The 27,904-nt window shown below is 43.9% G+C and overlaps 1 protein-coding gene across 1 annotated transcript; it reads right to left on the reverse strand.

The window, feature by feature from the left end:
• LOC133139559 (probable G-protein coupled receptor 153) lies at window positions 1-27,351 on the reverse strand. Its single transcript, XM_061259130.1, has 5 exons — window positions 26,999-27,351; window positions 21,088-21,517; window positions 8,707-8,896; window positions 5,668-5,852; window positions 1-3,330 (listed from the first exon to the last, which is right to left on the reverse strand). The coding sequence occupies exons 1-5, from the start codon at window positions 27,349-27,351 to the stop codon at window positions 2,545-2,547; spliced, it is 1,944 nt and encodes a 647-aa protein (XP_061115114.1). The 3' UTR covers window positions 1-2,544.
• Between the last annotated feature and the right edge of the window lie 553 nt (window positions 27,352-27,904).

Here is a 27,904-nt window from a genome sequence, read left to right on the forward strand (position 1 = left end):
TGAATTTGTCTTGAAATATTTGCTTTATTTCTTTCTGCTCCTTACAGATTATAGCCTTAAATTATTTCAAAAAAGTGGAAAACATCAATAAAACTGAGCGGTGAATGTACCCCTTAAACAATATCAGTGTCCAATTCATTCCGCACTTCTGCAAAACATCAACAAGGAATAATCACTTTTTATTCATTTTTTACAAATGCAAAATACACATAGAACAATTTTAAACAAATGGCATGGGTTTCATCCATTTTTATTTATATTCTGAATAGCTTCTTAGTCCTTTTGAAACAAAATCATCATTTGAACAACATAGACACCAAACAATGTCCATTAATTTGACAGTTATTAGTAGCTCTAAAAAGAATGTTATAAATGTATATTCTGAGAACTACTGTAAAACAAACTAAAAAAAAAATAAAACAAAACAAAACAAAAAAAAATCAGTTTGTAAATATGTGTGTGTTTTAATGTCCACATAGAAAAAGGTTAATCACTTGCATTTCAAATCTGGGGTGTCAAACAACAGCAATAACAGCCTGATGAGCTTAGTCTTTGTGAGTATAACGTGTTTTTATCAATGCATTAATAAACCATGTACGTACATTTCATTCATATTCATCAATCGTCAAGACATTCTCTCTTCTATTAAACTTTACTCCAGAACAGCTTTTTCAACAGAATGAGCTAATGAGTGTAATTTTGCTAAATGTTGTTTTTAGCAGAGATGGGACCAAGGAAGGAATGCTTACACAATGCAAGGCTATCAAAAAGATTACACCTCAAGTCCAGTCATTTGCTTCCCACTTCAATAAACTTCAAACGTTTATTCATTTCTCTGTCCACAAATAGTCATAGTCAATAGACAGAATTATTTTTCAGAAATCATACACATATAATTAAACGTTGGTTAGAATTCAAGTGTAGAACCACACTAAGCACTAGGAATTCTAGGCTGAAGGTATTTTCACGGAACAAAATTCTGTAGGGAGGAATGTTACTATTCCTTTATATGTGACTTCTGCCTCCTGCACTCATAGGCTATTTTTGAAACCACAAAATCCCCATGAGTGAAATTCATGAGTCCATCCTCCATTTTTGCAATTCTGTTTTCTTGGAGCATTGTTTTAAAATGGTGGCAGGTGTTCCTGTTGTCATCTGTTGCACACATTATGCTAGCTAGGATTGTGATTTGACTTCTATCGGATAAACCGTGTAAGAAACAAACGGAAGTGCACCTTGCCTGGCGTGAGGACAAAGTGCAGTGCTGACTGAGTGTACGTACGTGTGTGAAAGTGTGCGCATGCATGCATACGTGTGCATCTGCAGAGATATGATGAATGGTAAACATTATTTTGAGACTTGATGTAAATCATCATTCGCCATAAAGAAAGCACAAGCATATCATACATCCAATATTATCTGTCATTGTTATGTACAAATCTGAAAGAGCAACTCTGCGGATATTTAGACAACATTCCAGATAGTTTCTTTTTTAACCTGTTTGTTTTTTGGGCTCGTGAACATGAATGCTCTTCCAGAGACATGAGAAAGAATATCCTCACAGGGATCAGATGGAAGGTAACTCAGAATGCAACTTTTTAATCATTCATTTATATTCGTGTGCTGAATTCAGTATCACTGATTAACAGTGTGATACAGCGTGAAAGTAAGGTGAGAATGTAAATAAAAGTGGAGGAAAGTTGAGGCAGAAACATAGACCAGGAATTAATGAAACATATTTGTTGCATTGCTTGCTAACACAAATTCCGATACAAATGTGCTTATAAGCACTTGGCTAAAAAGGCAGTTAATTTCTAGGAATAAACAGATGAAAAGTAGGCTCCTTATTCTCCAGTGTTTCTTGTTCCTCATATTTGAAATATTAATTTATAAGACTTAAAGAGAAGCATCAAGTTGAATCTGACAAATCAGTAATCCAAACGTAAACAGAAACGTAGGAAACAAGGTGTCGTCTCTAAAACACGTGGAAACATGTGCGGAAAGGCAATGAAATACCTGCGTTCCTCCCGACCACCTTGTTCACAATTTTAATTTTCAAGAAAATAACACAGAGAGAACCACCAACAAGATAACTAAAGAGAAAACAAAGCAATTAAGCCAAGCAGTGGAATATTTTAGTGGGAACTAAAATAAAAAGCTTGTGTTGGAGTTGTTCAGAAAAGCTATCGTGTAGCATTGAAACGTTCCTCTATGTACAGTTAACATTTATTCCCTGCACAGCAGACCCACTCCACCGTCACCACGCCGATTTTTAAATACGAGGGCCGACATGAAGCCTGTAAAGAGCCACAATACCAGCGTCAGTCCCAGATGAACGGGAGAAACTACGACAGTGATACAGGTCTGTAACAAATGATAAATGTCTGCACCCAGCCCGCACCGCTCCCCAGATATGGATTTTTGTCTCAAATGATATTTTGTTCCCATAAAAAAATAATGAACATTCCACACAGATTCAATAATAATAATAATAATCATAATCATAATAATAATGGCCGTATGGATGAAGGCTCCGGGTCTCCTCTAGGTGGCGGAGCCTATAGAATCTGAGTGAAAGGTGATATATCCGGAGGAGGCCGAAGGTGAGCTTAAAAAACTATTTGTGCTTCCCTTGCTCTCCACTTTAGTCAGGTTCTTTTGGTCGGCCCAGCTGCCGCCCTCCCCCGGGCCTGTCCTGTAGCGGTGGGCGGCGTGCTCCCTGGCGGGGGGCGCCAGTTCGGCCGCGCGCGGCCCCGCGGGGCAGGTCCCGGAGCCGCCCTCCCCGGCCGGGGGCCCCCGGCTGCCCGGCCGGGGGCAGTTCTCGGGCGGCTCCGCCGGCGCGCGGCCCTTGCGCGGGGCGGGCGGGGCGGGCGGGGCCTCGGGGCAGCGGCGGAGCGCCTGCGGCTCGCGCTCGAAGTCGGTGAGCGGGAAGTGCGGGAACAGGACGAGGCGCTGCTCGTAGACGTCGGGGATCAGCGAGACGGCCGACGCGCGCCGCGGGCTCCGCATGGGGCTGGGCAGCGGCGTCTCGTCGATGAAGTTGATCACCTCGTCGCGGCTAAAGCACTTAAAGTCCTCCTCGTGATGCGCCCCCCGCGGAAGCTGACGGAGGGAGTGCACGCTGTCCTCCGACTTCCTCCTCTTGCGGTAGGGTGCACCCTCCTCGTGGTAGGAGACCAAGCTGCCTCTCCTCCTCTCCTGCCGGGGAGAGCTGTAGTGAGAGATCCCAATGATGTCCTCCGTGGAGCCCCAGCGATGCAGGTAGGAAGGGATCTGACCGGTGCTCCACATGTCTGTTTCGTCGTGGGAGTATCTTCTTGTAGGGGGCACCTGGCGTGGAGCACACAGAGGGGGCTGGAGGTCAGGACGGCGCCGACGCAGTGCCACTGCACGTACAGCACACAACATCAACAACGTTCGCAGCGTTGCCTATCGTTAGTTACTGTTCTGGCTTTATGTGTACAGACAAAAAGAGGGGAAACCCCTTTGGTATAAAGAGTATTAGACCAACATCTGCAATAATCTTACTGTTTTTTTAAGCACTGTTGGCTTTAAGGTTGTATTTACATTCAAAAGTAGTTTTTTGCAAAAAAAGTATTCTATCCCTGGTGAGTTTATTATGGTAGAAAAAAAATCACGTTTTTAACTGACAACTGGAAAATATGCATACTGATGTTGAAGGGTATTAAGTGTTTACACATGTATGCTGGAAATTGATACTCACATTCCACATTGTTCTGAGGACTATTCAAGAGAGACATAATGTCAGACTTTGGAGTTGAAAAAGCCACCGAGATATCCAGAAACATACAACACAAGGCCTGCCACTAGGGGGCGCCTGTGTCTCTGTAACTTTTCAGTGAGCAAACGCCCACAGCAGAAGATACAGTAGCCTTTAGTGTGAAACTTGACCAGCAGAGGGCAGCAAAGCATTCACATGGTAGATGCAGGGGACAGGTAAAAATGAAACCTTCCGTCACAATGCACGATGGGAGGGGAAATTAGGCTAATTCACTATTAACCCAATTTAGCATTGCACAAGCTCTCACAGAATACGAGCTCCACAGCAATTACCAGTCACTGTCATGAAAAACTTGAAATTTGGCAGTTTTTTTCAATACTATACAGTTACCTCTAAACATCAAGTGGACACAAGTTTTTTAAATGCATATTATTTTGCAATAATCATAACAATTCAGAAATGTCCTAATCCTTTGCGTCCAACTCTATTCATGCTTTCGCATAGTAATCTAATGATATAATCATATCCTGGATTAATAAGAGTGAAGAAAGATTATTGCTTTCTCCTGAATTATATGGCTAGGTATGGTGAAGTTTTAACAAAAACATAAAACTCCTTTTAAAACTCAAAATTCTTTCATACAAATTTAGTGCTGTATGAAAGGATGGGTGAACTGGTGTGAAATGAAGGCTACTGTATCAAAAACCTAATTTCTTTTCTGAAAAATTAGCATTGTCACTCATACGAAATGGAGATTGTAGGTAGAAATAGGTAGACAGATAGAACTGTAGTCATTCATTGCTGTATGCAAGTGTTTTGATGCGAGATACCAGAAATAAGTCTCATCTTTTGGAGACCAATGCTGTACTCCGTTGTTAAAAGAGTTTGCTTTGCGGGCCTGTGCAATCAACAGAATAATTGGGTGTTACTTTTGCATTAAAATGGTGCTGCGATGGGGAATGCTGCAGGGGGTGATGTGCTGGGGCCAGGTCAGGTTGAGAGATGTTTGTTCTGGGGATGGCACCTCCGAATGCAGCCTTCAAGCGCCTCAAATCGCTGTGTACCCAAGGTCATTACGGCGGCCTGACTGTAGTCCGCAATCCTCCTTTACCCTCAGGCGAAGGCAGTTTGGTTATTGCCCTCTGGGGCAGTTATTATCACCCTGCCCTCTATGTAATAAGTCATACTTCACTACTGGGAACTGGTGTAACGAGGAGAGTTTTGAAGACGACGTCTTTACCAGCACTTGAAGGCTACATGCGGAGAGAGGTACTTTAGAGGTTCGGGGATTGAAGAGGAGCATTTCACAGCTCTACTAATGATTGGCTCTGACTGACTGCAGGCAGTGTGATGTGACTGAAATTATGAACCATTTACTTTATTGGGCTGCTTAAGTGTGAGAATTTCTTGAACTCGAAAAAAGATAAAAGTTTGATAAAAGATAAAAGATTTCACATCATTAAATTCCAGTGTCTTTTGTATCTAACTTTGGGCCTTTCTATCAAAACCATTCTTTGACCCTGTCTTTGAACGCTTTATATATATCATCATTTTCAGCAGCAGAGAAAGCTGATGAAAATGGTAAATTCAGCAGGTCATTTGTAATATGACTCATGCAAATTAATTCTTCACTACAAGACCTCAAAATCCTATATGGAAGCACAGACTGTTGTTGGTCATATTTGCCAAATATTTGTCAGCCAGAATATTCCTTAGACTCATTTTCTCCAACATTGTACTTTGCACTTTTATTTCTAGTGCGTGATTCATTTTCACGATGCAAAATGATTCCAGCAGATAACCAAAATAATCAATAAGTTGCATGACAAAGATGAACGCCACTTTTACATGCACATTGTTGCGTATAAATGAAGAATTTTGTGTAAATTTTAGGATTGAAAAAAAAAAAATCAATGGAAATATACCTGCAAATACTGCATTTTATCTTCCTGTAGTTCCCTCAATGGATAACCTTGGGGGACCCCCCTTTCTAAGGTTGAGAATTCGTACTTGGCAATACGGTCTACCGTCATGATATCGCCAGCGTTGCTATAGTCATATGGTCTGTCATATATTAAGTCCGGATGAATTCCGCCATCCTGGCTGTTTTCTGCGAATGCAGAAAGCATATATATCAGGATTAAAAAAAAACGTGCTCAAGTACATAGACAGACAGACAGACAGACGTATAGATAAAAGAAACAATCCATGTTCTTTTTTTTTTTTTTTGGTCCGCGTTTCAAATTTGGAATTTTCACTTAAAAATGACTGATAAATTATCAATATATAAGCAAGTCCAGTCTGGACTTTTGAATAAGCAGTCTGAACTGACTGAAATAAATACTTTTTGAGGTCGGATTAGAGTGCCTGAGTGTTTCTGACTTCTAGGGAACAGCAGCCTAGTCCAGAGTTGGTATATTATGGACCACTTGGGGTATACAAATTGGGCAAAAAATAACCCCACATATCAACAAAAATAACAATTTAGAGCCATCGCTTTACGTATAATTTTGTTCAGTGAATATATATATGAAAGAAATGTGATCACATTTCAAGATTGAGTTTCAATCAGTTGAAGTATAGTGTAAAATGCTGATCTTGAGGCAAATGTGGGTCATTTGTTAGATGAAGGATGAAATTAGCTATTGCACAGGCAGCTTTGCATGCAAAACAGTAGCTTTGTAGACAAGAAATAACCCGTTATACATACAACTGAGCTGTGTTATACAAGGCAAGCCCTCTGAAAAGAAGTAGAGAACTGGTAACATTCAAATCAAGCAAAACTATAAGGAACTGTTATTGTTTATAAAACAAGCAATAATCAACGTCACAAACTGAAAAATATAAAGTCGTGGGTGGTGGACAGACGACAGGGGTAACGGGTCACGATGATTTTAAATTCGGACTGTTAACCGTTTAAATGTTTGAGTGCTTTGTCTCACGGTGGTCCCTTGTAGGATCAGTGTTATTCATGTTAATATCTCATAAATATTAGCATGAAAATATAAAGTCTGGAGAAAACTATTCAACAAATGTCTTTGATCCACATTACCACAAAAGTACACCCAAACCTTTGTTGAACTGGTCAGATTATTGCGTAACCCACTTCGGGAAAATCCAACTGAAAATATGTTCATGCTTCTGTCAGTACTTGAAATATTTACTAAACATGCCACTACTACCTCCACTGGAATATGACCATATCAGGGGAAACCTTAAAGTAGAGTTCACATCCTGCTTTGGAGATGTAGGCCAGACCCTGTAATGGAAGTTGCATTGCACTTCAGCCATTTTGAGTATAATGCAGCCCACTACTGCACACAAGGCCGGGAGTTGTTAGTCACTTGGAAACGATACGCTTTGGTTTTAAACGCTCAAATGTGAAGACAGTTAATGAAACTCTCACGTCATTATTCCAGTGGTCAGTCCCTGTGGCAGTCAAACCCACATCCCGCACCTTAGGAAGTTGATCGTTTTCAGATGCACTGTATCAACGCACCCATTGTGGTTATTTCATCTGACGCTATCCTCGCTGTAACACATTCACGTCAGTCATGCCGTGCAAAATAGAACTTCTGCAGGGCACATACTGCTTGATGTTTCAGATAAAAGTCTTACTTTAGCATCTAAACCAATTTAAGTGCAATGCTCATTGACCAAAGCAAATACAACCAAGGATTTCTAACTTCAACAGAGAAGCACCTTGAATCAGTCGCTTCGCGAATTTGTTTCCTAATAATTCCCGTCATTGTGAAAACTATCAGCCCTAAACAGTAGCTCTCATGGCCTGATGAGCTGGTGTAGATGATAATGATTCTAAAGGTAATTCTATTTGTTCAGTATGACGGCAATGTTTTCAGGATCTTTTGATTTGCAAAAATTAAATCACACTATAATCTGACCAATCCCGCTTGTATTTCACCACTAAAAAAAATATTGGAATATAAAGATGCTCTATCATAAACTAATCTTTATCTCTCCTAAATGAAGCTGTATCAGAATCTGAGTGATTTAATGAGTGAGCACAGAGTTCACATACACACAATGGTATCAGGGAGGTTTTAGATATGAAATGGATACACAGAGAATGATGCTAAGGAATACAAAGGCCCAGATTCAATCTAATCATATTGTGCTTCTGTTCTTAATTTTGTCTGCTGAATTTACACATGTTTTTTGGCACCAACACAATATTTTGTATGTGGCCATTACACACATAAATGTCATGTGAGTTTTTGAAAAAAAAAAATGAAAAAGTTAAATGAAATAGAACTATTTTTCTGGTAAGACTGAGGGCCAGATACATTAATGAAGCCTAATACTAAACTAAATTCTACTTCAAAACTCAATTTAGTCTAGGACTAAGCTTAGTCTGTAAAACTGGCCCTGAATCTGATACGGAGAATGCATAGACTGAATCTTGGCCAAGATTAACAGGCAAAGGGAGGGAAAAAAGGTCTATGATACACAAATAATAAAAACAAGCCTTAAGACTGTGACATTCATGTGACTCAGTTCTAACCAACAATTACTCACACAGTTTGGGAATTTGACAAACTCACACACGGAGAACAACAAATCATATTCAGAGAAACAATTCAAGTAAAGTCTTTTCCTTTCTAAAAAAATATACATACCTACTAATCTACACCTACTATACCTACTGCCTAATATCAACATCAATCAAAAACATGACATTACTTTACATTACAGGCATTAAGCAGGCGCTCTTAACCAGAGCAACGTACAATGAAGTGCAACTGAAGTTTCAAGCGTATCATCTAGCTTAGCTCAAACTGTCTGAAAAAATATAATTTGACTGACACAGCCTTGTGTGTTACGGCGCTTAAAAAGAGATCTGTCCCACCCTTCCCCCTGTCCTGCCCCCCCCCCCCCCCCCCGCCCTCTCTGGTTGCCCCCCCCCCCCCCCCCACGGGTGTGCCCGCTCTCCCGCTCTGGTCTACCTTCATCCACGTCGTCATTGGACATGATGGCCACGCACTTCTCCCACACCATCTTGACGTCGGCGCGGTAGCGGTCGCAGGCCCACAGGAAGAGCGGCAGCAGGATGGACTGGGCGATGGAGCACCACAGCACACACAGCACCATCCAGCCCGACGAGCTCTCGTACTTCAGACTGGCAAAGCTCACCACCTGGGGGGGGCGAACAAGAGCACGGCCGGCTACTCCACGGAACGGGCAGGGACCTCCACAGAACGGGCAGGCACCTCCACAGAACGGGCAGGTACCTCCACGGAACGGACAGGGACCTCCACAGAACGGGCAGGTACCTCCACAGAACGGGCAGGTACCTCCACAGAACGGGCAGGCACCTCCACAGAACGGGCAGGCACCTCCACAGAACGGGCAGGTACCTCGAAAATTTGATTCTTGAAGAACAAAAATTTACCGGTGACCACTGAAATGTGCAGTTGTGAGTTCCATCGCACCATTAAAGTTACACTTTACTGGACCCTGTAGGGTAATTTGTCCTCTGCATTTAACACATCTAGGAGCAGTGAGTAGCTACAGTGTTAGGTGTGTAAAAGTTTAGGTATGCAGAAGTTCTGTACAGGCAGATTTAAAAGAAAACATACAAAATATTTCAAATGAAACAAATCGTATTTGAAGGTCGACTCCCACCCCGCCTCCCCAAAATCCCTGGGTACACCCTATACACCCTCCCCATTTCAACATCAGTGTGTCCTAACTGTTGCACTGCTGTGTCACTGTGCTGCCTGTCTACATAGGGTAAGTCAGCAAACAAGTGCACCTTGTTGTACCTTCAGGTAAGGACACCCTTTATCAAACTGTAATAAACCGAACAGTATGCAATGTTATCAGTATAAGTGGCCTTGGATAAGCTGGTCTGCTAGGCAGGGAGATAAATAATGATGCTGGGAGACTCTTAGCAGCCAGGAGCACAACTTTCATGGAGGGATTTATAGATTCTGCATAATGCCTGATGATTGGGTTTCATGGATCCACTGATGATCTCAGTGTTTTGTTGTGAGTGAAGCTCTACACCAGACGTGCGTCCAAGACCGCCAACGTTCACGGCGAACTATGTTTGCAGCAAACCGTTACTGTTGAACGATTTTAAATGAACATCCCATTTAGTTCGCATTTTGAATACAAATGGACGTGACTTAGATTTAACAATGCCAGCTAGCTGATCTGTTGCTTATCTATGATTTATTTTTAACGGTAAGAACAAATATTACATTGAACAAATATTACATTGATTAAAGTGTATTATAACAGCGAAATAATGGTCAACTTTTGTTCTTCCCCGTCGGCAGCTAACGTTAGCTAACGTTCGTGGCGAACAGAAAAAAGTTTGAATATGTTCGCGAACGTCAGCTAACGTTTGCGATCTTGAACGCACCTCTGGGTACACTCTGTGTGACTGCAAGGGTCGGAAGGAGATCGCTTCCTCACTGATGGTTCTTCCTGACCACAGAACAACTCCATTTGCAGCAGTCTGAGTATAACTCTGACCATCTGGAGTAGCAGTGGATGGCACGCAATGGTTGGAGGCTGGAAACGGAGACACCAGACAGAGACGCTTGCCTCTGAGTTCCTGCAGTGGATTCGTAAATATCTAACATCCCACGGTTTTGGAAGGGGAGTGCAGTCACAGGTGTTGATGTTCACTATCTAAATGTTGAGAAAATAGCTTCTAACCTGTAATTCAGGCCAACTCTGAAAGCCCAATCATACTGCATGGCACCATTTGGAAGATATAGCTAACAGGGGCACACGTCCTTCAAACTCATAGAAGCTGTATGTGTCTATATTTAGCTTAAGGATCCTGGGAATGTGGATAAATACATTTTAGATCAATCCTACAAGCTTTATGTGTACAAAGGCAATATAAAACATTTCTCTGCAAAGGGCACTTAGTAATGTAAAGACTGAGTGCAATTTAATTTCTCATGCATTTAAATAGCTTATTACACATGAGTAAGGAGCCAGAAAGGGACTTTGATGCTCATAGTTGCAGGAATTATGATCTTTGGGTTATCATGAGCCTTGGCCTTTTTAAAACAATCAGTTTCACATCACATTCAAGCCAGCCTGCCTATAATTATGCAGGTGGGCCGTGGCTGGGAACTGTGGTTACTTAGAAACGGCAAAAAAACACTTTTTATCGATGTTCAATCAACATTCATCCTTAGTTTTCACTTACGCATAAATACAAGTGTTAGTTTCCTTTTTCCCCCTCAGAGACATACTGCATTTTGCCAATATAGGTTTGCCAACATCACTGAGCTGACCCCATTACAATGGTGAAAGCAAAACACAATTTATTTTCCTCCTCATTTAAACTCAGGGGCGGTTTTTGAATCCAGACCTACTGCAAATTATCTGAAAGAACCTCTTCTTTCTATGCTGGTCTGGGACGTAGTAATGGTCATGCTGTAGCAACTCCCTGAACTAAACTACACACAGCACTGCATGATTTATCCTTCAACCAATCTGTTGATGGGGAAATTGTCAATGCAATCGCACATTGAGTTACATTACATCATTACACTGTCACTCTGCAACCTATCAGGGGATGTGAGCTCTAGAGAAAAGGTACAGGAAGACATTTGAAATATAATTTGCTTTGGAGGCTGGAATGTGTTGGAAACGCATTTTTAATAGTATCCACCTTGAAACACAGCCAGAAACATAATTCAAATGTAGCATCAGGCACACATTTACATATCTTTGTCCCCACTGCTATATGGTTCTACAGTTTTCATGAGGTTGAGCTACCACAAGTTCAGTCCTATACGCTCAGTGAGCACTTTATTAGGTAGACCTGTACACCAGCTTGTTAATGCAAATATTTCATCAGCCAATCATGTGGCAGCAACTAAATGCATAAACGCATGTAGACATGGTCAAGAGATTCTGCTGATGTTGAGACAAAATGTCAGAATGGGGAAGAAATTTGATCTCAGTGACTTTGACCGTGGAATGACTGTTGGTGCCAGACAGGGTGGTTTGAGTATCTCAGAAACTGCTGATATCCTTGGATTTTCACGCACAACTGTCCCTAGAGTTTGCAGAAAATGGTGCGAGAAAATAATTTAAAAAAAAAATCCAGTTAGCAGCAGTTCTGTGGGAAAAAACATGTTGTTAATGAGAGAGAGGTTCGAGGAGAAGGGTCAGATTGGCCAAAACTGACAGGAAGGTGACAGTAATGCAAATAACCATGCATTACGACAGTGGTATACAGAAGAATATCTCCAAACACATAATGCATCAAAACCTCTAAGTGCATAGGCTACAGCAGCAGAAGATTAGAAGAAGTCAAAAAAATACTGAGTGTATATAGCTTTTGGTTGGTTTCAAACATTCTAGTCCCAAGGCCCACATCATGGGTGAATAAATGTTATATGCCCCACCCCTTAAGATAATATAGCCAGGCTCAAATATTGTTTTAAAATAAAAACAAAAGTATTTTTATAGTACCTGCTGCAACGTGTGTAGCTCATGTTTCATTTGACTGGTGTAAAAGTCAAAGGAAAGTGTATTGCAAAGAAGATAATTTATTTATTAGAAGTCCACCACTTCTCAGCCCTTCAATAAGAGACAGCCTATCCTCTTCACATGTGTCACCACACTTTCAGGCGGTGAGTGGTGTTGATATCAAACTGGATTTAGCTTTCTTCAGACAACCTCTGGACCTTCGTTCAAGGTGGCAGAATGAAGCGCTCTGTATGAAACAAATTTAGAGCGGACTGTGCTGCAAAAGATCATCCATCCAGACTGCTTTCTGTGACTAATCAGGACACTGAAAGGAAGTCTGCCTGCCTCCTAGAGCTTCTGGGACACCACTCATCACCTCAGTCTCTCAGCGCCTGCTTGGTCAAGCATGCGAGAACCTATCCATCCACAGCCACGTCTTTGTGTTTCCACACAAAGCCATTCGCGAAATAAAAATAATACAAAATGCATGAAGCAGGCGAAATGTTTTAAAGCGTACCCATATGACATTTGCCTGCATTCACCTGACAGCCAGGAGGGCATCACCCCTGAGAAAGAAAGAAAAAAACCAGCCACAAGGGAATGCAGTCACCATACAAGCCATTAAGGTTTTAACTGGATGTTTGTGAAATCGAAAACGGCTACTGGCATCAATGGGCCCCAGCACAAACTGAACTCTTCCTTATTGATTTCACAGTCGGAAGAACACAGGAGTGCATCCACAACAGACACACACTCTCTCCTATCTCGCTGTCTCTCTCCAGGACGGACAGCCTCCACCTTCCCTGGGGAATTGTGAACACCTCATCTTCTCAACGTGGACACACACTTGTGTCACGGAGTTAAACAGTGCAGTATGAGGTAATATGCGTTGATTATTTCCGCCGTGCCGCATAAGATTCAAAGGGCCTGCTCTCCACATTAAACTCCTGTGTCTGGAGCGTTGCTATAGAAACGAGAGCGTTGAAAGGGGAGCGTTAATAATAAACCGTTGCACGACCCCGGGGGGTTGGCGAAGAAATTCGGAGGGAGGTTGGTGCTGAGAGTTCCCGGAAGCACGCTATTGGCCATGAGCCACTCTGTTGGAGCCATATTATTATGCTGATGTTACCTCGAACTGCTGTTATCCAAATTTAAGAAAACGACGTTTTAAGTTGTCTGTGTATTAGGCCTACCTACCTACCCAAACAAACAAAAAACAGTCCATGCTACCTGATTAACACCCCCATTTAGCGCACACCGGTTACTGCACTGGGGAACAGATAGCCTACATTATCACCAGCTGTTCGGTAATGATTCAGGAAGTGGGAGGCGGTAGTTTTCACTTCTCACATGCTTTCATGTTAGTTTAAGTTAAATAAATAAATAAATAAATAGCAAAAGACGAGTTATGATTTCGTTTCATTCGTGTCAAGGCTTTAATCGCGGCGGCTCAAGCAGAAGCCACCAGAAGAAGTAAAAAAAACTACGACTGAATGTGGAACTTCGTTTGAAAATACCTAAGGACGTATAACCTAATGGTTTGTTTGGAAAGTAAGTCAACTGACTGAATGACAACGCTCAGAGCAGCGGATGATGGAAATTGGTGAGTAAACCATATTGTAAAGGAATTAGGTTGGCATTTGAATGCGGCTGTGCAGTGAAGCCTTTTGAATGGAATTATGAATAACCGCTAATACAAAACTAGAAACGAGCGCATATTGTGTTACTTATACATCTAAAATGAAAGATAATCAGTAACGTGTCGCCGGAGCCGATAACAAAAAACACACCACCAACACACTAATTTATTCCCCAATACTGAGTTCAGAGACCTTATTTCCGAGATTCATTTATAGTCTGTCATTCATAATTGTATCATACTGTAATCGCCAGCTGACAATACACAGCTGCAGCCGGTCGCCAACGGTTAATCCATTTCATTCCAATTGGTAACGAGTTGCGAGTTTATTTTACTTGGATAACCTCTGCATAGATCCCACAGCCTCGGTTTATACAGTAAAACCTTACACAAGCAAACCTTGGGGACTTGACCACTCCCCGATAACAGGATCCGTTACCGCCCGTTGTCCACAGTCCCAACCCAACGCACCCGCCCTTATCTTAAAGCCAATCACACGGTCAACCCGCAGCTCCGGCATACTTCATCATGCCACACCTGGCAACCGCCATTTCAGAGCGCAGCCATCAAATACAGAGCCACAGACCAAAGAAAAACATTACATTGTGGAATGACTGTGAAGGTGATAACTACAGGTAGAGGGCAGGGACTCGTGTCTGGCTGATGCCACTGAGCTTCTCCACTTGAAGTCCCATCGCTATAATACATCATAGTTCACATCCTATTCCAAGTATGAAAAGCACAGTTTGTATAATAGACCATAGTACATACACTACCATACCTCTCATATTGCAACTACAGTCTTTACGATACGCCATAGTCTATACCCAGAATCCTTCACTGAAAGCATTGTCTGTAATGCTATGGATAGGCACATTTATATAGCGCTTTTCTCACCCACAGAGCATTTTACAGTGATGACGGGGAACTCGCCTCAACCATCACCAATGTGCATCACCCACCAGGCTTATGCGACGGCAGCCATTTTATGCCAGAATGCCTACCACAGTTGAGATGGACAGAACAATGGCAAATATCTTGAACTTCTTACCCCCATCCTCAGTTTATGTCCCACCTTGGATGGGGGGCACCTTTGTTTGGCAGCTATGCTGAGCTAGCAATAGCAGTGCTATTAATAATTCGCAATTTGCAGAACTGCTATAAATCGGGCGCCTGAGTTTAAGCTGCCGCAGGCTACTGAAATTGATTAAACTCAGTGATACGTGACAGGGCCCTACTTCTCAATGCTTTCCCAATAGGAGTAATGGGGCCACTTCTGCCATTGGACGGTAGGTTAACAGGGAGCCGGCATGTTTACTTCACACCAGGCTCATTGCGGACACGGATTTATTGAAAATGAACTGGAACTAATTTAAATTCTCCTATATTTCAGCGTCCGCAGCTGCTAACGATTGTGAAATGCAAAGAGGGGCTGAATTAATTACAGTTCAGCCCGTGTAAGCATGGAACTGAACTGTAATTTCACTTCTTTCCCCGTCCTGGTCTGTTTATAACACATTTTTATAACACGACCCATTTTCTTCATAAAATAGTTCCGCCTTTAGCTCCCACAATCCATTTACTGTAAGAACTAACAACTGTGTCATACTTTAGACTCAGTCCGTGGAAATGACATGTTTCGTCAAGACGATCCCTGCGCACAATGCCATTGACGGCTCCTCATTACAAGCGGAAGCATAAACCAGGAACTCTGTGTATGCTCTTCTGGAGTGGGAAAATTTCAATTTAGCTGGAGAGTGCTTTATTGGCATGCCATATTGCAATGTATTGTAATTCACTGCAGTTTCCCAGATCACTAATTAGCCATGTAAATACACAAGACAGAGAGCAAACCTGACATTCTGCTGTGGCACGGATGCTGCAGTCACAGAGAGAGAGAAAGAGAGGGAGAGGAAGAGAGTAGCCCTGCAGTCTTAAGCCTGAGGTATGTGAGTGTGTACATGCATGCAGCTCTGTGTGTGTGTGCGTGTGTGTGTGCATGCATATATATGTGCATGTGTATGTATGTGTATGCGTGTATGTATGTATGTGCATGCATGTGTGTGCATGCGTGTATGTGCGTGCATGCTTATGTGTGTGTGTATGTGCGTGCGTGCGTATGTGTGTGCGCATTTATGTGTGTATGTGCGTACGTGCATATGTATGTGTGTGTGTATGTGCGTGCATATGTATGTGCGTATGTGCATATGTATGTGTGTGTGTATGTGTGTGCACGTGTATATGTGTATGTGCATATGTATGTGTGCGTGTGCGTGTAGGTGCATGCATGCGTATGTGTGTATGTGCGTTCGTGCATGTGTGTGTGTGTGTGCGTGTGCGCGTGTGCGTGTATGTGTGTGCATGCGTATGTGTGTATGTGCGTACGTGCATATGTATGTGTGTATGTGCGTTCGTGCATGTGTGTGCGTGTGCGCGTGTGCGTGTATGTGCGTGCATGCGTATGTGTGTATGTGCGTACGTGCATATGTATGTGTGTATGTGTGTGTGTGGGATATCGGGGAGAGGCACTCGTTCCCCATAGCCTCTCACTGGGCTCGGGACCAGCCCCTGCCCCTCCGCCGGAGCAGAGGAACCTCCGCTCTTCTCTCCCCGTGCGGAATCACGCATGCGCTCACGTGCTGACCCAAATCTGCAGCCCCAGATGAGGTTAAACGTGAAGCTTCGTTTAAATAATAAAGCGAGGCAAGGATCCGCGTTCTCGTTGGGGGAACGTTAAGTCGTTTCATTAAGAGTGACGGGCATTATTTTTTCCCCTTAGCCGTCACAGCATGTTCAGTGGCTTCTGAACATGCAGCCTTCCCCCCCGCTGATTTGAGCGATGCTGGCACCCACCCCCCCCCCCCACCTCCCCCTCCACCAATCCCCTCCCCCACCGCCACCCCCAGCGAGGTGATGTCAGAGCCTCTTCATCCACCAGACATGGCATTAAATTTTAAGGGCCTGTACCGCACGTCAGCCAATGAAAACCCTCCACTCCCTCTGCCGCGCACGACGGAAGAGGCGTGCTGGAGGATAATCGGGGAATAACCCGCTTCGCTACCGCAAGCCATAGCGACGGAAGGCGCCGCAACGTGTGAATCATCTTTGTTTGTTTGCATGCGAGGGAAAGGCGACGTGGGAAAGTGTACAAAGGTTCATCTACGCGAGGAATCGCAGAAAAACAGGAAGGGCGGATGGGAGGGACAAGGGAGGAGGAAGAAAGCGGGAGAGAGAGATGAGTCTACTGGCAGAATAACAAGGCTCTCGCTCCAACATTCAACAGGGGAAAAAAAAAAAAAGATCATTTTCATTTACCTAGATTGTCCCATAGAGTGTATGAAGAGACTATGGGACATATCCTGGCCCCAGGACTACAGAGTGGTAAAATTAAGCGGGCAGAGAGTGTAGCACGTGTAGAAGAACTTTTAATTTCATGCTGTGTGCCTCCTGTCCTGCAGGTGTCGCTGGATCACAATACCACTTCCCTTGTAGACTCCTCCCCCTTTCAGTTCTATATCCTTCTGTGAGACTTCCAGTTCTGGGCGTAATACAATCATCGTGCTACAGATGTGTTTTGCTTCCGTATACGTAAATAAAATGGAGACCGACACTATTCATTCTAAGTCTAATCAAAATATAAAAATCCTACCAAATTGCCCTATATACTGCAGACCATGTATTTATGACTAGCTCATGATATGTCTCAAACATTTCAGAACCTTATTCTAAGTTCTCGAGGTGGTAACAGCATGGTCAACATGAAGGACATTACTGGCTATAATGGGATCACCCCTGGGCATGGAGAACAGGTACTGCAGACAAACTGCAGAGGTTCACTCTTGGGAACCATGTCAATGTAAAGTCATCTTGTAGCATTGTAATCATGAGCCGGGGAGCTTAGTTGCTGCTTAGTTTTTATGCTTATCAGGTCCCAATAAGCCCAAATAGCAAAGAGAAATTAAAAATGCATACCAAAAAAGAGTGCGGGTCTTAGGAGGTTAAAGATATTTTTTAGGCCTTTTTCAGCTTTATTGGACAGTATAGTATCGAGAGACAGGAAGAATGGGAGCGAGAGAGAGGGAAAGACATGCGACAAATGTCTGATGGTCGGATTCGAACCGCCAACGTCACGGCTCACAATGAGCATGCGGTCAGTGCTCTACAGGCTGCGCCACCGAGACACCCCCTCAACCAATTACCTTAATTTATTTTTCTGACAGCTCTAGAAATAATGACGGTTCACTCCTGTACTTGAGCACAGTAAAATATTTAGGACCCATTTGCAGTCTGCAGCTGTAGCTGGTGCACATGCAAATGTCATTATTTAGTGAATTAAATAATTCAAGCAGAAGTTGGCACAAAGTCCTTAAGCGGATAGGCCCTTGCTGTGCACCCCTGGTTTAGCGTATTACCCAATGATGGAATGCATGTGATTTGAAGCAATTTAGAGTCCTCTAGCTCAAGTGTGCTACAGCTATTCTCCACTTGAACCCACTTGAAATTTGGACCAGCACACTGGTTAAATGCCGTGCCCTACCACCACCCTTGTTGACCTACGTGAGGCGAATACAACAATACCAGACAAGCTCAGTAAAGCACAGAAAAGTATTTGAATCCAAAACAGTGACTTATTTGGCCCGGGTCTGACTATAATTCGCAGTTCGACTTGACAGTTGTCATCAATCTACCATTCTACAATACATTACTAATTGAATGAAAATCAGTAATGTGTTCATAAACATTCATGAAATGTTTATTAATGATTGCCAAGGGGGGAAACAAAGTAAGAATTAGGATCTTTGACAAATGGCCACTCGTTCAGGAGGTAGGTGGTTTGCTGAAGGATAAAAAAAAACATGGGGATGCAATAAGGTCTCTCCCCAGAAGTGCCGTAGCCTGGATTTACACTGAGCTATTTTAACGATAAAGAGACAAGGAACCTTTTTCCCCCCCTACTGTGTGTGGAAATACATTGGTTTAATAGCACTTATTTTTTACTATAGTATTACTTTACTCTATTCTGCTGTACAGCCCTTAACTATGATTGGACTATAACTGTGCCAACGGAACAAGGTGTGCGAATTATAATCTGATAAATGAATGGAGCTATAGAAAAACAGATAATTACACACTCTCACCGGGAGAGGCTTATCAACTCTGGTTATGGAATTTATAAAGTGGACCGGGAAAACAATTTGGGCCAACAGAAAATGGTCAGAGATTAATTGAAGACTTTAAAAGAGAGAATGTGTAAAGTCTCTTTGCCTCCAAGCTCGTAAAAGGGGAAACATTTTTCTGCTGCCAGAGCCCCTTTCTGGTGCTAAGTATTTAATGGAAAACAAACCTGCATTTTTCATGTAATATAAATATTATTTATTTTTATATATAGTAAAAAAAAAATGTTTTTCACAAGCGCAGATTAAGCCACAGGGTGAAAGTTGATGAAAGGCACTCTTGTTTCTCTGAAGAACATTTCCCAGCAGTGACGTTAGGCTGACTGGCAACACTTTAGACAACACTTCATGAATGTAATGAAACTAAAATGTCAGGATGTCTCTGATAATTGATCTTAGAATATCAGAACATCCTCTCCGGCAGCAAGTTGTTTAGTATATGATAACGGTTATCTTGAGCAGTATAAACACTATCATTAAAAAGAGTTGATAGATAATTGTTAATTCTAGATGTTATTTTTTCTGCAATAATCCCCCCTTATGTTTCTTTTACACATTTCTTTTTTTTTTTCTGAAGGACTGGGAATATCTCAAGGATACAGTTAAAGCAATAAATGATGACAGTTGGCTATAGTATATTGAAACTATCAAAACCTATTAAAATTCTTGCAATAACCTTAGAGATAACTTGATGAAATGCGGATGGTATTGACAACGCAATTGATTTGGCAGTCAGTTGCTACTGTAGGCTTCTGCTATTCTGTCAGGATGACAAATCATAGTAGCGTGTGGGGAGTTGGAGAGATTAATCACTGTAGCGTCAGAAAAGGTTTTATATTATGTAAGTGTGGCTCGTCACAAACAGCATAACATTGCTGCACCACATATTGTCCCTTGTGTCCAAGTAGTAAGTAGTAAGACATCTGACACTATGGTACTGTATAACTTACAAGGAAAACGATATCCCAGCCATTGTTCCACCAATGAAAACTTAGACGGCAACCTGCTATCCTATCTCAAACCAGGAAGGAAGTGATCTCCACAGTGAACACCCGTGTGCAGTTGTTGTTTTTGTTCTTTTAACTGTAGACCCATACTCATCCTTACGTGAGCAGACAGCTTAGTTTTTAAACTTCTATTCTTTGAATTCTAGTCAGATTAAAAGTGCTTTAATGGTAAGATCCATATAAATCATGAGAATCATCAATTTTAAGATGCCTTGGTCCCTCATTTGACCATATGAGCCTGTATCCCTGAGAATATAATATAATATAATAGGAAATAATATATTTTATTAATATTCTGTGGGGAGATTCATTTTACCATCAGCAGCAGACATAGTAAACAATTTAAACTAAATAATGAACACAAAAATAATGCAAGTAGTCCATAGACAACAAAAAGGGTTATAAAATTCTGAGCACAGCTGAAGTCTAATTTACTGTCATTCACTAAAGCTGAAAGAAGCTGAAACAATCTGTAAATCAGCAATTGATACCTCATGACATTTTTACGTCCCCTCTCAATATACAGTAAATCCGCTATTGGCTAATTCAATTGATTTCTGTAAATACGGTTCTCTATTGAACGCAGGAAATTACCCGAATCCTTGCAAGCTGACTGAGGTTATTGGAGAACACAATCAATATTGGGTCATTGGTTAAGAAGCATAGATACAAACATACACTACCTAACTTGGGAAGGAAAAACCTCTGTCCACAGCATTTTCAGTCAGGGGAAAATGCTGAGACTCTACTTTGATGAAATTGTATGCATGCTATGTAGTTCTGTGCAGATTTTGAAAAGAAAAAGTCAAATAGAGAAAATGGAAAGCAATATTGGAAGGGTCTTTGCAAGAGCTGCAGTACATAAAGACTTAACAAGCAAAGCCCGGCAATATTAACAACATGTATGTGAGTGTGTAAGCCTTCATAAACACTTCATTATGAATTTACGTACATCATGCCCAGTGGGAGCAAATGTCGGTTGGTTGCAAATGATGCCTCGTTCTTATGAAGTAATTACCGGTGGGGGGGGGGAACCCAGGAGGAAGGGGGGGAACTCACCAGAATGGGGAATCCGGTGAGGAAGTCGTAGATGAAGACGATGCCGCTGATCAGGTAGGTGATCTGCAGCGAGGTCTTGACGGGCTCAGAGCCGTCGATGGAGGAGCGCCGCTTCCCCTGCGCGTCCTCCACCACGATGGTGGGCACGTTGAACTTGTTCTTGTCCATGTTGTGGCCGGTGTGGAGGGAGAAGGTCTGGAAGAGGGCGATGCCGATGCAGATGACGCCCATGGCCACGCTGCCGCTGATCAGCAGCAGGAAGCACACGCCGAAGCCCAGCCCGATCTCCTTCACCACGAAGCGGCAGTCGTGCGTGTAGAAGCGCTCGTTGGTGTCGTGCCAGCCCACCGCCGGCAGCGTGGACAGGATGAAGGAAACCATCCAGATCCCCATCACCGTGTGCACCGCCTGCTTCTTGGTGTTGCTCAACCTGCGGGAGACACGAGATGCACTCGGTGAGCACTTTATTAGGTATTTATTAGACTTATGTTTATTAGACTTATCGGTTGCCGATCCACTTAAAGAGTTTTGACGGCAGCCATTTTGTGCCAACTTGCTCACCGCACGTCAGTGAAAGAGGAGAGGGAGAGCCAATTAAATCAGGGGATGATTAGGTGGCAGGTTGAAAGAGCCAGTTCGGTTGGAAATTTAGCAGGGGAACCCCCCCCTACTGTTTGCGAAGAGTGTCGTGGGATCTTTAATGATCGCGTTTAATGTCTCACCCGAAAGATGGGTCGAAAGAAAGTGATGGGCAGAAGGACAGGTGAGGACAAATTACATTAAATGTTATTTAGTTATTTAGCTCAGCCTCAGAAGCCTCAGAAGTCCTGCACGATGATCGCAGTTGTGCACCGTTGATGGGGTTCAAACATACGTGCAGTTGAGAATTAAACGGGTTGACAGAAAACGGACATCAACTGAAGCAGGGACTGTTTCAAACACATTTAGTATCATCTTTTCCATGAAGTTCTTGACACCGACATGAGCTACGCTGCACTACTGTAATTTCCTTGAATGGAATGATTACAGACAAAGCAGTTATTGTGTTTCCCAACATATTAACCATGCTCTAAGTCATTGTTGCCTTGAATTTTAGACACATTTGCGGACAGGAAAGACGTATCCGTCGATAAAACAGTCGTCGTTGCATGTGATAACCGTGAGTGAGATAAGAATGTGGGGTGATTCTTAGCTCAGCCTCAGAAGCCTCAGAAGTCCTGCACGATGATCGCAGTTGAGTCACAGTGTGGGCTCGTGTACCGTCCCGTGGGTCCGTTCTCTTTCCGGATTCACAGCCGGGGTTAAATGCAGCCTGTTGTCCCCGACGCCTCGGATCTGAAATCACTCGGAAGAACGCACGGCCCAGGCCGCCTGATTTGGCGAACGCGTTCGCGTCTTCTGCCATTGTCACAAGGAGCCTTTCCTATTAGCGCCGAGACGCGTGCGATAGCAGACGGTGGACGAGAAGTGGTTTTTCCTCTTTAGAAACCTCCTCCTGGGCAAACAAAGGGGCTTCTTCCCTCAATTCCAAAGCTCTCCCCCCCCCCCCCCGAAGCTAAAAGCATCAAACCAGCCGAATACTACCCAGTATTCCACCCCGATGTCGGCTTTGCTTTGAAGATATTGTTTACTTTGTGTTTGATAATGCATTGCGCATCTATTTGTGACCGTTTACACTGTGGAAATTCGCCAATTCGCAAACGGCCAGCTCACAGTTGGCTTTTTGAGCGGGAACAAGATGCTGGTCAGAGATTTTTTTTTCCATATGACATTTCCTCGGTGATGGAGATGAGAGGGCAGGCAGCCGTTAGTGTGCTTTTCTGAATGTCGTCACCGATCCGTCTGGCGGAACGGGTTCGGGAGGGAAACCCAGGGGAACAGCCGGCCTGCTCTCCCAGTAAAGGTCAGCCAAGCTAAATGAGTTCTCCCTTTCTCCGTGCTCACCTCTCCCTTCTCCACACTACGAGAAACCCATAATCACATTCCCCATTTAGTTTACAGGGTCGTTTTGTTAAAAAAAAAGAAAAAGAAAAAAAGATCAACTGCACCGTGAGGAGATGACGGAGAGAAAGCCAGTGTGAGAAGATGAGAGACAGACAGAGACAGAGACAGAGGTAGAGACAGAGAGAGACAGAGACAGAGACAGAGACAGAGACAGAGACAGAGACAGAGACAGACCTGGCGCTGATGAGAACAGATGTTGGAAGCATTTGCTACCAGGACCAGGGTTGAGTCTTTAATCTGGGCCTTAACAAGCTCCCATGGTAACAATAGGCATGTTTCCTTCAGTGTGGGAACGGGGCGGCGCAGTCATGAAACTTTAATGTGTGGGGTGAGACGTTTCGGAAAAGGGAAATAGAAACAGACCGGAGGGGAAACCTGAGCAGGGATGTTACGCTGGTCGTGGGGGGGATGGGGTAAGCAAACCATCCATATCTCTCTGCTTTGACCTCTGATAAATGGCAGTGAGCTGGTGACTTATGATCAGGTTGGTATTCTCTGGTATTCTCTCTCTCTCTCTCTCCCTCTCTCCCTCCCTCTCCCTCTGCAGAATAAATGGTGAGCACCACTCTTTGGCTCCAGATGCCGGTCAAACGCCGTCAGACATGCAGGGTGGCACACTTCACTCTTTTCCCCTGTCTGGAACTCTACCTCTCTCAACCTCATTCCCCCACTATCTCTCTCTCTCCTCTTCTCACACTACCTCTTCTCTTCTCACTCTACCTCTCTCTCTCATCTTCTCACACTGGCTTTCTCTCCTTCATGTCCTCACTAACTCTTTTTCTCATCTTTTCACACTACCTCTCCCGTTTTCTCACTCCACCTCTCGTTCCATCTCATATTCTACACAGAGCACAGAGGAAAGCCGGCTCTGTCCCTGATGTCGCAGTGTGTGCCCCTGTTGAATCTGCTGCTCCCTGGTCCGGGAACTCATTAGGGTGTCATTTTGTATTTGTTTTTTTTGAAGGTATTGTGCGGAGAACCAGAAACTGATCCACGCATATTACAGTGAATGATAACAGTGGCAAATGATGGTGTCTTCTGATGGTGAATACACACGCGTTAGAACATGGTTCAGTCTTCCTTTCAGCTGCTTGTATGTCATGGGGCATCAAATGTGAAGATATGAGGTTACAGGCGCCTAAAAAACGTTAAGTGCTAATTATAGAAAAGCATTTTAGTGTACCTGGGCAATTGACTGTGCCCAGATTAATGTCAGTGGAGTGTAAATAAGGGTGCACATTCTACTCTTTGTAATTAGCAGATGGGACTGCTTCGGCAACTGTTCACATGGTCTGCTGGGTAGTACTGCATTGCCTAGATGTCACACAAACAGATGTGCCCAGAGATGAGGATCTGCACGTGCGTTGCCAGGGCGCGCTGTCCAAACTCCAAACACGGGCTTGAAATGTGTGAAACGTGTCGCCTTCAGCATTCACTGTCCTGGGCTGCATGACTGAAAACCAGATCATCTGGAGCGATATGCATACTCAAGACGGCCCTGAAATAGCCTGTTTGCCCCCCCCACCCCCCACCCCCCCTTCAACCACACACCGGTTGTTAGAAACTCACAGTCCATCTTGCCTGTTCGTCCCCCCTGTTGCCTGTTCAGTACACGTGAGGTTTGAAAAGAGAAAAATACGAGTCCTCTGATTGGCAATTTAAAGACACAGAGGTCAATGGGATGTCTGGATTTTAATTGATGAGGCTCGTCATTAATTGCGTGTCCTCACAGTTGCTCAGTGATCTGTGAGGAGGAACAGCTTGTTACTGTCATACCACGGTCTGAACACTGAGGTAACATGAATATGCAATAGTAATATGAAACAAATGTTGAGATAAACATTTCCAACATAGCAATCATACTAATATATTCCACTGTATTCAGGACTGTTGTGCATTTTCTCTGTAAATTGGGCATGTTTCACCTGCATATCGTCTGATAGTGGTATCTAATGCACTTAAGATTGAAAACTAGAAAATTACGATCAGAGCTTTTTCTTTGCAGAAAGGAAGAAAAACTGGACTTGGACTGTTACAATTTAGGTCACTAACAAGGGGAAAACAGGAAGAACAAGGTATTGATCAGAACTGCACTGCATGCACACCATTAGTGCTGATTTAGATTTAGAGATCTAAAAAAAAAAAAAAAAATCATCAATCTACCACTATGCTCCTAAGGCTAACCAGGAGAAGTGACAGCCGTGCAGTGGAAAAGCTAAGTGGGTTTCTGTGATATTGTAATCTAATTGAGCTGCTTTGTTTTGTTGCGTAGGTTATGTTCACTGCATGGACTTAATTTACAATTTTAACAAAATCAAACGGGGCTGGATTATAAATAGTTGCGTTACTATAGTTACCGGGCCGTGGGTAGAGACCCACATTAGCCCCCGTGCTTTAATCTCGCCTATTGACCAGCACTCTCTTCCCCGTGTCTGGAAAAGGACTGAGACTCTTCCGCCATTTCTTTTTTCTTGTGGAGAAAAGAACAGCGGTGAAAAAGGGACAGAGCTTTTTTTATTTCCATGCCTGTATAAACATACAGCAAGAGCAGAACACCCTCTCTGTCAACCTGTAATTGGCTACTGACCAGGAGGCAGGACGTGAAATCGAAGCTACAGTACGATCGTGTTGAATCTACGGTACCAACTGACCATACTGTAATCTACTCGCCCTACCAGGACATGCATTTAACTACAGTATGATAATGCCGAATCTACGGTAATAACTGACAAATACTGTAATCTACTTGCCCTACCACGGGACATGCATTTAACTACAGTATGTTCAGGCCGAATCTACGGTAATAACTGACCATACTGTAATCTACTCGCCCTGCCACAGGACATGCATTTAACTACAGTATGATAATGCCAAATCTACGGTAATAACTGACCATATTGTAATCTACTCGCCCTACCACAGGTAACGGCACAGCTTTACCCTGACTATAGGGCTGGCCGCCTCGGCCGGTTTTTCCACCGGCGAGGGGGTGTTGAAAATCACGCTGTCCAAAGTGGACAGGTGGCAGACAGACGCTCGCTTTCCCACCCTCCTCAGTTTCGTGACAGGGACAGCAGGGAAGGCTCAAATAGAAATGTCTCTCAGCGCTGTTACCGAGCCTTGCGCTCTACCGCTGAGAAGGAGGCGGGGGAAGAAAGGAAGGGCCGCGATGGCTTGTAAAAAAAAAAAAAAAAGAAAAAAAAAAAAGAAAGAAAATCAAGGGGAGAAAGAGCAACTGCCCTGTAAGAGGTTTTACCAATCATCCTTTCTCACAGCGCTTGGCTGAATTAACTGCAGGAGAGGCGGTAGATGCAGGAAAGACTAAAACAAAAACAACAATATACTGGTGGAAATACTTGGGGGTCGTGTGCTTAGTGCTGTCCTCCTGCTGTGGCTGTTGCAGGGGGTGGAGGTGTACGGTGGGAGGGGTTGGGTAAAGACTACATAGCTACCGTGACACAGCTACCACGACACAACTACCCTTACACAACCATTTCACAATTACCTTTACCGAACAACCATTACACAACCGTTTCACAACTGCCATTACAGAATGACCATTAGACAACTACCATCACACAACCGTTTCACAGCTACCGTTACAGGACGACCATTACACAACCATTACACAACGACCATTACACAACCATTTCACAACTACCGTTACAGGACGACCATTACACAACCATTTCACAACTACCTTTACTGAACAACCATTTTCAGAACTACCATTACACAACGACGATTACACAACCATTTCACAATTGCCATTACACAGCGGCCATTGCTGAAGACCAGTACACACACACACGCACACGCCGTTCCACACCTGCGACGGCAGAGCAGCCGTTTACACACCCGCGCCTCACAGCGTGCTCAGTAGCGGGCAGACGGCGGCCCCCCGTACCTGTAGTTGACGGGCCAGCGCACCATCCACATGCGGTGGTAGGAGAGCGAGGTGACGGAGAAGCAGGTGACCAGCGTCAGCGTGTAGAAGGTGGAGACGAACACCTTGCAGAGGCCCTCGTTCCACTCGTAGGCGGAGTGCTGCCGGCGCAGCTGAATGACCGCGTACATGGTGATGGGGATGCCCATGTTCAGGATGTGCGTGCCGGCCAGCGTGCAGATGAGGAACTCCAGCGGCTTCCATTTCTTCTGCTTGGCGCTGACGCTGAGGATGCCCCAGGCGTTGGCCAGGATGGACACGCCCGAGCACACCAGCCAGGCCAGCGCGTTGTTGGTGATGACCTCATCCTCCATGGCGGGGGGCGGAGGCGCCGGCGGACGGGAGGGCGGCGACGGGTGCGGGCGGAGCGGCGGGCAGGCGGTGGGGCCGGGCGGCGATCAGCATCCTACCGCAGCGGCTGGTCTCTGTGCTGGGGCCGGCCGGGGGGCGCGCAGGGCATGGCGACCGAGGCGGGGCCCGGGGGCTGGGCGGGGCGGGGGAGAGAGAGGGGATGCGTCTCCGAGCCAGGGGTCCTGGGTGGGGAGACGAAACGAGACGCCATTTTAAGTGTCGTGTATAACCGAGTGTGGAAGCAGGCAAGGCTGGTAATTCAGGGCAGGAGCCCCTGTTGACCGTCAGCATTAACACACATTTATGTCTCAATGGGACATATATCGCAGGTCATTAAAACATTAAAACAAACGATGGGCTTTCAGGGAAAACAAAAGGAAAGTAGAAAATATCATTTTAATTATTCGTGGTGTCCATATACTGATATTGGCACAACAAACCACGTTTAATGGAATCTTTTAAAAAGGAAACCTGTAAGGAATGAAAGGAATCGGTGTGATGAAAACAATATCCTTT

The sequence above is a fragment of the Conger conger genome, chromosome 10 (assembly GCF_963514075.1).
Source record: "Conger conger chromosome 10, fConCon1.1, whole genome shotgun sequence".
Taxonomy (NCBI): Eukaryota; Metazoa; Chordata; class Actinopteri; order Anguilliformes; family Congridae; genus Conger; species Conger conger.